The sequence below is a fragment of the Nilaparvata lugens genome, chromosome 4, assembly GCF_014356525.2.
Source record: "Nilaparvata lugens isolate BPH chromosome 4, ASM1435652v1, whole genome shotgun sequence".
NCBI lineage: Eukaryota > Metazoa > Arthropoda > Insecta > Hemiptera > Delphacidae > Nilaparvata > Nilaparvata lugens.
The window spans coordinates 45,119,275-45,131,682 of NC_052507.1; the positions used below are offsets into that span (position 1 = coordinate 45,119,275).

The window sequence follows — 12,408 nt, forward strand, 5'->3', positions numbered from 1 at the left end:
AACCTTTTCACATTTTATAATTTAGATTTCAAAGCAAAAACCTAACCTACCCTTATGAAACATAATCTTAATAAAACCTAACCCTTGACCCTATTTTGTCAATCAGCTGAATTTCTACATTGTTGATAAACAATGTGGAAACCTTGCAATGCATGAAAGAGATAGCGCCATCTGCTTTGTTGAATGATACACAAGGATAGCAACACCATTGCAAATGAAACTCTGCCATTATAACGTGGACCTCACTATAGATACTCAAAGAATACTTCTGAATAACTATGTGATAACTGTGACCGTTGCTGGCCGCTACTCTGTATCTGAGACAAAGAGAAGCTGCTCACAAAATATGGTGGAATGGACAGACGAAAAAGATTGTGAACTGTGAAGAAAGAGGTTATGATTTATGAATCAAAGAGGTTGGTTCTGATGTTAGTTGTAGTGTAGTAGGCATACCTATTTAGATTATTATAATACTAGTTGGTTCTTAAGTCATTATTTTAATACGTGAAAGAGCTGTATTTAATACCTAATTATCAGAATGGAAAATTTTGACCTAAGAGTAAGAGACCTTGTTCTTCAGCTTCATAGTTACGGTGCATTAAAATTTGGAGACTTCATTATGAAAGTTGGCGTAAACTCTCCTGTTTACTTTGATTTGCGTGTGATGGTTTCATATCCAAAGCTAATGGTAAGAATTGGCTTAATTCATCTTCTATTATAGGCTAGCTATACTGATAACTCATTCATTATGTACTTGAGATATAAATGAAGCCTATACGGTACCTATGCAATGTTGTCCTTTATGCCCTTATATTTATTTGGTGTAGGCCTAAGTCAAGACTGTGACTCCACATACTTGTCATCAAATTTTAGGCTGCAATCGATTTGGTACTGGTATCATATTATTTTGATTACCGTACACAATTAAATTAGACGTCGGCCATTCATAATTTTTTTTTCTATTTTCTCACAATCTACAAGACTTCACACATCTTTTAATTATTATCGGCTATTCACAGTTGAATTGGCCTAAAGTAAGCCTGAATGTCACTTGAAAAATACAGATTACTTATTTAAAGCCTAACAATAAACTTGGAGACTTTTGTAAATGCTATTAGAATGGCTTTTATAGATATAAAAAATTAAAAGGTTGAAATTCAATTTAAATTCAGAATTGAAATTTTCAAATAATCGATAGAGCAATATCGATTTTAAGCGATCAACTCAAACTCGGTCTTACTGTACACAGCACCGTCATTCTGTGTCGTGGGCTCGCAGTCTTGACTTGAGCTCTGTATTTCTAAATTTATGCATGTGGATCCAGGAAAAATGAATAATCCAATGTACCAAGTGATAGCCTATTTACTTGGTAGTTCTTTCATTTCATTTATAACGTATAAACATCTCAAAGTGATGAGATTTCAAACTTCTTCATTTAAAATAAATCTGTTTCCATAATTTGAAAAGATAGTACCTACCTACTTTTATAGTTTTTTGGACGCAGATAAAACATCTTGTTTCTATCATTTATTAAGGGGCACAAGAACTAAGGTATGCATTAGTCTACAATAGAACACCAGTGATCCACCAAGTCCAGGTGGGTCGCATGCCGCATTATGTGCTGCTCACACTGAACTTGACTGTTATAATAAATAGCAAGTGTATTCAGTGTGAGTAATCCTATTGCTCTTTCCAAATGTTGTTTCCCATCTGCACGCTTATTGTTTTAGGAGTGACGGATTCAAGGATCTAAAGGTTCAAAGAACCCAAACACGTCAACCGAAGCTTATTGTGTTCCCAAGTAGTATGTTGATTGGGCAAACCAATACCTATGTCCTTTACAAGAGTCAGGAATTTTTCCCTATATACTAACATTCCATTCATCACCTGGTTGCAATCCTTGTCGCAATCCAGTGTGATATGCTTGGCAGTCTATTCAGACTGATTAGTCCTCGTGACCTGCGTGAGCTCCACTCCTGGCCTTCTTTGTAGATCCTACCGCTGAGGAAGGGGCGGCCAAATCACCCGGTTGCTTGTTGCAATCCAGTGTGATATGCTTGGCAGTCTCTTCAGACTGATTAGTTCCACTCCTGGCTTTCTTTGAAGGTCCTACCGCTGAGGAAGGGGTAGCCAAGTTGCCTCTAGGGCACCCGGCCAGCCCTGACTCAGCCTCTTGACCAAAATTTGTGCCTGGAGTTTCACCCATCTCTGGTCTCTTGGGGTTTTCTTTTCGCCCCTCCGAAACTGCCCTGATGGGGCAGATCCCGTGGGTTTGAAGGCAAGGCAACTTCTGGAGTTGAGGTCCATTTTAGTCGCCTCCTACGACAAGCATGGATACTGTGGGTGAATTCTGTTTTTCAACACATTCCTGAGTACATGATCGACTCAAAGCTCCCCCCAACCCACAGGGGGCATCTGCACGCTTGATCATGCATAACCCAAGCGTGCACTTGCACATATACGCATCCAATGTGATCACACCCTTAGGATATGATCAGATTGGATGCATTTTTCTGCAAGTTCACTCGATACTATGCATGACTTCACGTGCAGATGAGAATCTGGTTAGAGCCATAGAAACACTCACACTTGATGCGTAAAATTGCGGCGTTCTGTATGAGGAGCGACAGACAAGTCTCAACGTGTTTCTTTCTAAATTTTGTTTTTATTTGCACACGTGGTCATGCATGGTCTCGCGTGCATTTGCACATAAGATTACTTGCATCCAGTGCTTGATTTGAAGGTTCAAGTATGGAATTCAATGTGATCATACCCTTGGGGATACCAATTGAGACGGCAGATCTGGTGTCCATTGGATCTGCATCCAATTTGATTACACTCTTAGGAATACCAGTCAAAACACCACATCTGGCAGATATTCTGTTCGATCTCCAGTTCGTGTACCGCTGGGACATCCGGTACAATAATTAGGTCTACTGGTACCTATCTAAGAATTATCGCAGAGCATCAAATCAAATATCACAGTATGTTTCAATTATTCACGTGAAGAGTGACGGCCCTTGAATTAGTGGAAGGAAACGTTGAGGAATGTCGTCTTCACTCTTGGTGTCCCAGCTGGTTGCCTGCTCCAGACATTGATAGAGCCATTGATGTCCAAGCCTGGTGTTCTTATCAATGAGCATACCGGTACCACTAACCGGGGCTTACAGCTAGGGAACCAGACTAGGACACTAGTGATCCACCTGGAGTAAGGCTAATGTTCCCTCAAACTCAAACTCCGATCTCCAAGCGAACTAGGTGACAAAGCTCTGGTGACGCTCATCAGAGCAGGGACACTTATAGTCTTCTTCTTTCAAACAGGGATTAGGCTATTGCCTGTTCCGACTCACATTCAGCTTGTAATTAGAATAAAAAAATATTAATAAATAAAAATGTATAAATTAATAACATCAATAAAATCTAATCTAATATCATCATAAGCATCATTACAAACTACTGTTTCCATTTTATAATAAATAATGACCATTGCCATCTTTTTCGTGGCCTGCCTATGTCTCTTTTGCCTACCGGTTTATACTTGAAAATTCTCAGTGGAAGCCTATCAGCTGACATTCGTTCCACATGCTCTTTCCATTGCTGACGATAAGATGCAACTCTCTCATTCAGGCAGAAGGTATTCAGCTCCTTCCGTATATCCTCATTCCTGATGTCACAGCCTGATGTGACTCTTCTGTCACAGCCCTTAACCTAGCGCCGCAGTGCAGGATGGTTTCTCACAGCTTGGCGTTGTTGTCATTTGAGATCATGGGTGTCTGGCTTGGAAGTGTTTCGGCCGCATTGCAGGATGACTGTTAACGGTTGCCGGAAGATCAACAGCTGTGTTTTTTCGTGATAGAGAAATTCTGATTGCAGATTCGTTCTCAGCGATCCCAAGTTTAGCCTGAAGGCTCAGAATGTCAAAAATGTTTTTAAATAATTGAAAATCATCATGAAAATTCATTAATATGTAGTACACCACGTTTCTGGAAACTTTTTACTGGTGACTGGAGTTTATAGGCAACACAAAAATCGAAATAATCGTAAGAAAGAAAACTGCTGATGAACGCGAATAAGACCGCCACTCCATTGTTCTATTGTCTCGGCTGCTTGGCTGAGCCTGGCTGGAGGGATCAAATAACCGACTGGATTGATCTTTCGTCTGTCCGCTAGGCGGAACTACGCCGACCATTGCTGGGTGGAAGATGTTACTGCGGCCGCTCGCATTCCCACCAACGCTGCTATTATTTGCTGTCTCAGCGCCTAGTCCGAGTCAGACAAGCATCCAGCCTGCACTGCGGAGCTAGCTTTAGTTCTGCGAAGAAATCTCATCTCAGCTGCCTGCACTTTACTCTCAAGTGGCTTTCATGTTACCCACTACTCATGATTCACTACCATAGAGTAGTAGTGGAGTTGCCATTGTCATAAAATTTCATTATCGTGCTTGTGGTAGCATTCTTCCCCAATGTCCTACTGATACTTCCACAAATCATTTGTAACCTTCCCACTTTCTTCTCAAGCGAATTAGGTGACAAAGTTCTGATGACGCTCATCAGAGCAGGGACACTTATAGTCTAACACAAAATTGTGCTGCATCTATTCGCATTTGGATCACAAAATCTCATGTCTGGACTAGTGTCCCTAGTCTAATAAGCGCTGTAAGAGCTAATGCCCGGCGACCCTGATGTCATGATGAACTTGAGTGGAAGATCACTAGGTGGTGTCCTACGACATATGAGCCTTAAACATTGTAACTCATAAAGTTTCTCATGCATTCTATTTACAATTGTGACATTACTCTTTCATAATATATGCTTCTATTTCAGTAACATGTTAGAAACAGTTAACTTTAGTATAGATAGAAGTAATGTAATTGAATTATCATCAACTAATCTTCATCAACACGGTAATAAATTTTATTTGTTGAAGGAATTGCCTGATGACCAATGGAATTTCTCAAATACTAGGTGATTAAAATTCAGACTTAGTTCACTGTGATCGCATAAAATCGTAAATTGAATTCATAACCATAGTTTATTTCAGTTTTGTAATGTATTGTGTTCTTTGTTCTTCTTGGAACTTGTAGATGTGTTTCTATTCTCATCCTGCTTTTCTTCTTTCCTACGATTCTCTTATTAGCCTAACCATGTTTTGTGAATTCTTTCCTTTTAAATGAACATACAGTAGATCGGTAGCCACTATACAAGGTTTTCTAGTATATAAATAGATAACTTTATCTTGGTTCTCTTTCGTAAAAATTAGAATGCGTTCTGTAGACTACAGGAGTAAGCTACTCATATCCTGCGTAATGTTTAATGTACAAGGGTAGCTTTTTTTCTGAATTGAAGGTCGTTACCAGGTCTCTCATTGTAAAGTGTGTAAGCTCGATCTCTTAAGAATCTTTTATTAATTTAACTAAATCGATTTTACTGCTTGAAGTACGGTACTGTATTTTTGTGAATTTTGTTCTTAATTGCATGTTGAATATATTGTACAACATTAAATGAAATAAATTCAAAGCTTGACTATAAACATTGTCTTTGTTTTAAAGTAAGTACTCTGCTTGTTTTCAATTTGCTATAATGATTCATTCTCATTCATAAACTGTAGAAAGTCCCACTTTAAGATCATATAACAGGGGTAAGTCTAGTTTCACACACATCGATTTTTGGCCATACGGTTTTTTGTTTGTCCTTATAAATTCTATTAGATAAAACATAACTTTGTAACTATTGTCAGGAATAAGATGATGTGTTCATGTGTTTGCCAAGTTCCGTGTAATCTGGTAGATTTCTTAAGGATGGCAAAAAAATTAACGTCCAAAAATGTGTGTGTGTGTGTCTGGCTTATCATCACGTTACCAGTTAATTGTATTTCTGAGACAATGATAGTAACTGTATATTAAACGAATGCTCTTATCGAATTCTACTTTCATGTTGTAGAGATTTATCGTTTTTATATGTTTTATTGTGTCATAGCTAACTTAAAAACTATTAATCGCTGGTGTGATTTCAATGTTGAAGCCATTGCGGGTAACAGCTACAGCGTTCTACTATGGATCAATAAGTTTTCAGAAAAGTTGAAAGAGGAAGAGAATTCTTCAAGTTCTCTTTTGGTTTTTCAAGATTTCATATAGTAATTATTACTAGATAAATTTTTTCTGAGCTTTTAGATTTGACAAAAAATGTACTGATTTCTAATAATAATATTATTTTTGGGTGAAACTGATATTTCAAGCTTGCAGCTTCTTTACCTTTAAAATTTTCATATACATTCTTTACAATGATAGTCTACTTGAAAATTTTGGGTAACATTTTAAATGGCAGAATAAATAGAAAAAACTCATTTTCAAAATAACAACAAAAGATTATTTAGATATTATTAACGATAAACTTGGATATGTTTTTATAATATTCTTATATGTTACAGGATACTCTGTCGCAACTAATGCTTGACTTTGTGAAATCAAGGAATGTAGATTTCAAAAGACTTTGCGGAGTGCCTTATACTGCTCTCCCCATAGCAACTCTAATGTGCGTCAAGTCAGATGTTCCCATGCTGATGCGCAGAAAAGAGGCAAAAAACTATGGCACAAAGAAAATAATTGAAGGCCGTTTTGATAAGGGTGACAAGTGTCTCATTGTTGAAGACGTATGCACTTCGGGTTCGAGTATATTGGAGACCTATGAAGTAAGTTGTCATATTTTTAACTTGAGATTTGAATGGACTTCACTCATTTTGCTAGCATGATACATAATCACCCAAGTGAATAAGGGTTTCATCTATGCTCTGTTTGAAGTTGACAATAATTACTGTTCAATTGCTATTATTTGTAATTTTTTTCAACTCTGATCATTGTTCCCCTTATAATCGAATCATTCATCTGTGAATGGCTATATCATCACCACTTATTGAGAAAAGTTACAATATAAATTTTTATTTCATAGTAAATGTTCAATTAATGTTTAAAGTAAATCTTTACTTTGTGAAAATATTTAAGGACCTTAAAGAAAATTTTGTAAAGTGAAGAACTACAAGTCTTGACCTATTTCGGACTATGTGTAATCTTATCTGAATTTGGTAGAGGAATAGCAAGGTTACCTTATTTCTCCTCTCCCTATCATTTCGATAAAGTACTTATTGTATGAATAGAGAATAAAGTTATATTTGTACATTTAATTAATTAAGTCACATGCCAAATATCAAAACCCCACTTCTCATGGACATGTTTATTAAAATATGCGCGAAATAATGATCGCACTGTACAATCGCAATGTACATTTCATCAAATAGTGTTCATTATAAATAACATTTAAAGTATTAAAGCATATTACCTAAATTTACTTGTGTATTTGACAAGTTTTAAACAGCGATACTCCGATTTGCAGGATCTTGTTAAAGAGGGCTTGGAAGGGAAAGATTGTGTGATTGTAGTTGACAGACAGCAAGGAGGCTACAACAATCTTCTGAAGAAGGGTATCAGAGTGCATGCGCTAACAACTTTATCGAAGGTAATTTTCCGCTTATAACTTTGATATTAATTGAGTTTAAACGAATTCAAACTGAATAAAATAATACATTTTATGAATAAAAACAATTTAAAAAATAATATTTCAAGAAAGTGTTTTATATTTGTTTAGGTTTATTTTTTGTGCTTGATCTTGCAAATTCAACATTTTAGTTCAGTCTCAAAATTATCAGCGAACATGAACATTACACAACACCTGGAATGTTTCATCCTAAATTAGGGATTTATACAGTTTTGGGCAAATGCCAGTTGATTATTCCCAAATTGTACTCAGTGTAAAGAAATTGGTAAATGAAGTTCAGTTGCCATCACTCGAACAATAATCATCACAATAAAATATAAAAATCACAGTAAGATGAAAAGCAGTAGAATTATTTCAAATCTAAAAACTTTGCTCACTGATTAGGGAACAATATCTTATGACTGTGCGCTACCTTAAAGTTTATTTTCAATTCTTGGTTTCATATTGAGTCATTAAGTTGTAGTCTATCATTGTAAAGTTATATATAGTTATTACAGTATATCAAGGTTATCAAAGTCCAAATAATTATAATTAAACAAAAATCCCAATTATATAATATTATAATCTTATTCTCACACAGTTGACTCTTTGAAGTATGGAATGTTTCATATGAATAATTATAATCTAAAATATAATTATAATTATTATGAAAATATAATTTTAATCGTAGATTATAAAAATTATTTTCTATTCTTTGATTAAACATTTTTATTGTTGTTCATTTAATTTCAGTTAATAATAATAATAATTTGTAATTTACTTACCAGGCATTGGAAATACTTTTTGAAGCCGGACGTATAGATGCCGATGTTGTTGAGAAAGTCAACAGATACACCAGAGCAAACTCAGTTGAGTTTGTCAATGGAACAGTTAGTAAAAGTGAAACTACAAATCATATTCCAGGTAATTGAAACAATTATGTCTAGCTTGTTTACTGTATCGTGTAATGTACAATAACATTTGCACAATGTAGGCCTATTGTAAAAATCAATATAGGCTAGTTTACTAGAATAAACCATATTAAATTATGTGACACAGAATAACGGGAATTTATAAAAAATGAATATACAAAAGTGTGAATGGAAGAAATATATTAATTCATTATAATTAAAGCATCAACAAGAAACAAACTTGGTAACGATAACGTTAGATTTGTCAGACCTGTGATTTTTTGATCTATCTCAAAATGGTTCACAAAGAACTGTGAATGAATTAAAACAGAGAATTTGTGATAACATGTGGAATGTCCCGGTTGAGATTTTTTCAGTGATCAATAAGGATTCTTCAAAACAGATTTCTTGATGTATTCGGGAGATCCTCTGTCAGGGACTTTGTTTAACCATGTCTTGGAAAGAGCAGTCAGAAATACTGGTTTGAATGATGGAGGTACGCTGCTTACTAGAATGGTACAGTATATAGCATATTATCATAGATAAAGGATAAGCATAAGCACCTATATTTCTTGTCTCTGATATTATACATATGATGTAGACATCTTTGCCCGAAGGAAGGAGGATCTGATTAAAAGCTTCAGAAAATTATCATGTTTACATGATGATGACTAGAGACCAGAGAGAAAGATACCTGAAGATCTGACACTGGAAGGACATCGTTTTAAAACATTAGAATGTTTCAAGTATCTTGGATCTCTGATCACCAATAAGAATGACAATCAAATGGAAATTGAAACCTGGAAATAGGCTTCAGCCAACAGGAAATTCTAAGGTCAAGACTGTTAAGTTGGAACAGTAAAATCAATATTTATAGGACATTGCTGCGACCAGTAGAAATTTATGCTTGTGAAATCAATCAATTTATTCAGCCTGACGATACAGTAGTACATAAGGCTATGTCACAAAATATTTTATTAGATTACAATACGTAATAAATCATAATTAGATCACAATATATAATAAAATCAATAATAATAAATCCTTAAAATGAATAAAGACAACAATAACAGTCAATAATTCACCCATAATAGGGCTACGCTTCAATTAACTATTTCATATTATAGTTGATATTTATAATTTCAATGAGCCATTTTCTTGAATGTCCAAGGAATACATGCAGGGGAAGGGTACGGAAGGAAGTGTGTAGAAGGTTGAAAAATTTTATCCCCACTACTGGAAAACTTGAAAGAGATTTAGTAAGTCTGCATCTAGGTACGTGAAGATCTCCACTGGCCCTAGTCGGATAATTGTGAATGTCACTGGCAACCATCAATATATTTTCCCTCAATTTTATCTCTTTCAAACACTAATACAAAAATTCATTGAAGTCTGTTAATATTGGATTTTCCTTGAATTTCTTGATTTCCTTGGATTTTCACTTATTATTCTGACTGCTTTCTTCTGTAAAATTAATTTTTTTTACACTTGAGGAATGTGTACCCCATAACCTGATACCATAGGACAGGATTGAATGGGAAAAAAAGCATAATAAGCTTGTCTAACATAATATAATTATCAGGCAACTCACATTCTAGTCTCCTCAATACAGAGTGGGTGAAAAGTCCGAGAACGGCTTAATATCTCATACACTGCTTAATATCTCATAATTTGGCGGTGGGTGTGATTGGGATCCTATTCAAATTGAAAAAAACTACTTCACTATGACTTTGAAAATCTGGTCCGCCATCTCGGATCCGCCATTTTGAATGCAACTTCATTTTTTTATATAGGAAGGTGGTCATGCGATACATGATTTTGATACAGAATTTCAAGAAAAATGAATGGCGAAAACCGCACATCGATATCTCAAACCGTTCAGTAGATATTCACATTATTAATCACTACCACTCATATATTTCATTTCTGATTTGCATGGTACTGATTGATAATGTAAATATCTTCTGAACGTTTTGAGATATCGATGTGCGGTTTTCGCCATTCATTTTTCCTTGTAATTCTGTATCGAAATCATGTAACGCATGACCACTTTCCTATTTAGAAAAAAAAGTTGCATTGAAAATGGCGGACCAGATTTTTAAAGTCATAGTAAAGTAGTATTTTCAATTCCAGTAGGATCCCCAATCACACCCAACGTCAAATTACCTTTGTGTATGAGATATTAAGCCGTTCTCGGACTTTTCACCTACCCTGTATATTCCTGCTAGCTTAAAGCAAATCATTTCAACATGAGGTTCCCATAATAGTTTAGAATCTAGCATGTCAAACATGGGTGTTGACAAGTTGTGACAAGATGCTGTTAAATAGATTGAAGAGGAAGATCCTAAGAAGAATTTATGGGCCAGTATTAGAGGCTGATAGGTTGCGACTCAGGAAAAATGATATAATAAACTCTATAATCTGTATGGGCGGGCAACCGATCATTGTTACAGAAATTAGAAAAGCTAGAATCCGAAGCTAGAATAAAAGCCCAACCAAACAGAGCTTTCTACAAGCTAATCCATAGGGTAATCGGTTTCACGCGCGAATGAAAGCTTGCGGGTTCAAGACCAATCAAACTCTTTTTCCTGCTGAGAATTTTCAACTCTGATGAATATTATGCAGGTATTCGTAATTTAGACGAAGTAATAAATAATTATTCTATTTTTTTATTTTTCCTGGACATAAGGAGATTGCCTTTTACAACAGAAACTTTTCTCCAGTACAAAGCACGGGTTACCTGCTAGTCATTTATAAGAGTTGTTTCTGGAATTATTTATTTTAATGTCATATTTTACTTTCAGAAAGAATCATTACTCCATTCTCAGAAAGAGTGCAACATAGTAAATGTATATTAGCGGCTCAACTGTTCAAGATTATCGTAGAAAAAAAGTCAAATCTTTGTTTGGCAGCAGATGTAACTAGTTCTGTAGAACTATTGAATCTTGCGCAAACCTTGGGACCCTATATTGTCATTTTCAAAGTCCACGCCGATATTGTGAAAGATTTCAAGCAGGAAACTGCTGACCAATTGAGATCAATCGCCAAGTCACACAAGTTTCTCATCATGGAAGACAGGTAATTATATCTCTTCATTTCAGTTTTATATCAACTTGTCAAGGTGATCATTGTTGTTTTATCAATTAGTTGTAAATGAAACCAACTCATTGCAAAATTTTTAATTTCATTAATCATCCACTTGTCGCCAAATTTATGTTTGGGAATTATTCTCTGTTCAGATTCTAAAATTAATCCAACCAGCCTCGGAAACTAAGCTAAAAGTGATTCATTCTCTATCATTATTATTGACTTCAACAAGTTCAAATTATGTTGTGTTACTAAGTTACGGGTTTACATACTATTACATTACGGGTTTACATTTGTATTACAAAACAGCCTTATTCAAAGTTATAAAATAAGAAATCCAATTTTTTTCAAGTTGGAACCAATGTAACCCTTCAAGTGTCCAGTTCAATAGCTAATGATCAAATAATAATTTCGCAGTTGATGTTGTTTATTTCGGTTTAGTTGGAATTAATTTTTGTTCTATTTGCTATTGCAGAAAATTTGCAGACATTGGTGAAACAGTGAGACAGCAGTACTGTTCGTACTCTCCATGGGCAGATCTTGTCACCGTCCATCCTCTGCCAGGTGACGGCGTTCTGAAAGCGCTGTCAACTGCGTTCACAGAGTCCACTTCTCAACCAAGGGCTGTTTTCATTGTCGCTCAGCTCAGTTGTCAGAATAATCTTATCACTGCTGATTATACAAAAGGTGATTATTACAATAATTATTTCATCCATTTTGTAACATTATATTCTCTTTAAGTTTTATTTCAATCAAATTGTTTCACGAAAATCTTGGCTTGCTTCTTGTGTGCAGTGTTTCTTTGAAGATTGTCTATGTGATTGACGTTGACAGCATATCATTTGCTGCAATTTAATTTGTACAGTATTTAAACTGGACAGTTC

The 12,408-nt window shown here is 35.3% G+C and overlaps 1 protein-coding gene across 1 annotated transcript in view; it reads left to right on the forward strand.

Moving 5' to 3' along the window:
* Positions 1-344: 344 nt before the first annotated feature.
* Positions 345-12,408, forward strand: part of LOC111046935 (uridine 5'-monophosphate synthase) — a 42,157-nt gene continuing 30,093 nt past the window's right edge. Inside the window, exons 1-6 of the mRNA XM_022332588.2 lie at positions 345-688; positions 6,427-6,687; positions 7,386-7,508; positions 8,315-8,450; positions 11,242-11,515; positions 12,000-12,211. Coding sequence (XP_022188280.2) covers positions 539-688; positions 6,427-6,687; positions 7,386-7,508; positions 8,315-8,450; positions 11,242-11,515; positions 12,000-12,211 — 1,156 coding nt within the window. The 5' untranslated portion in view covers positions 345-538. The remainder of the gene's footprint in view (positions 689-6,426; positions 6,688-7,385; positions 7,509-8,314; positions 8,451-11,241; positions 11,516-11,999; positions 12,212-12,408) is intronic.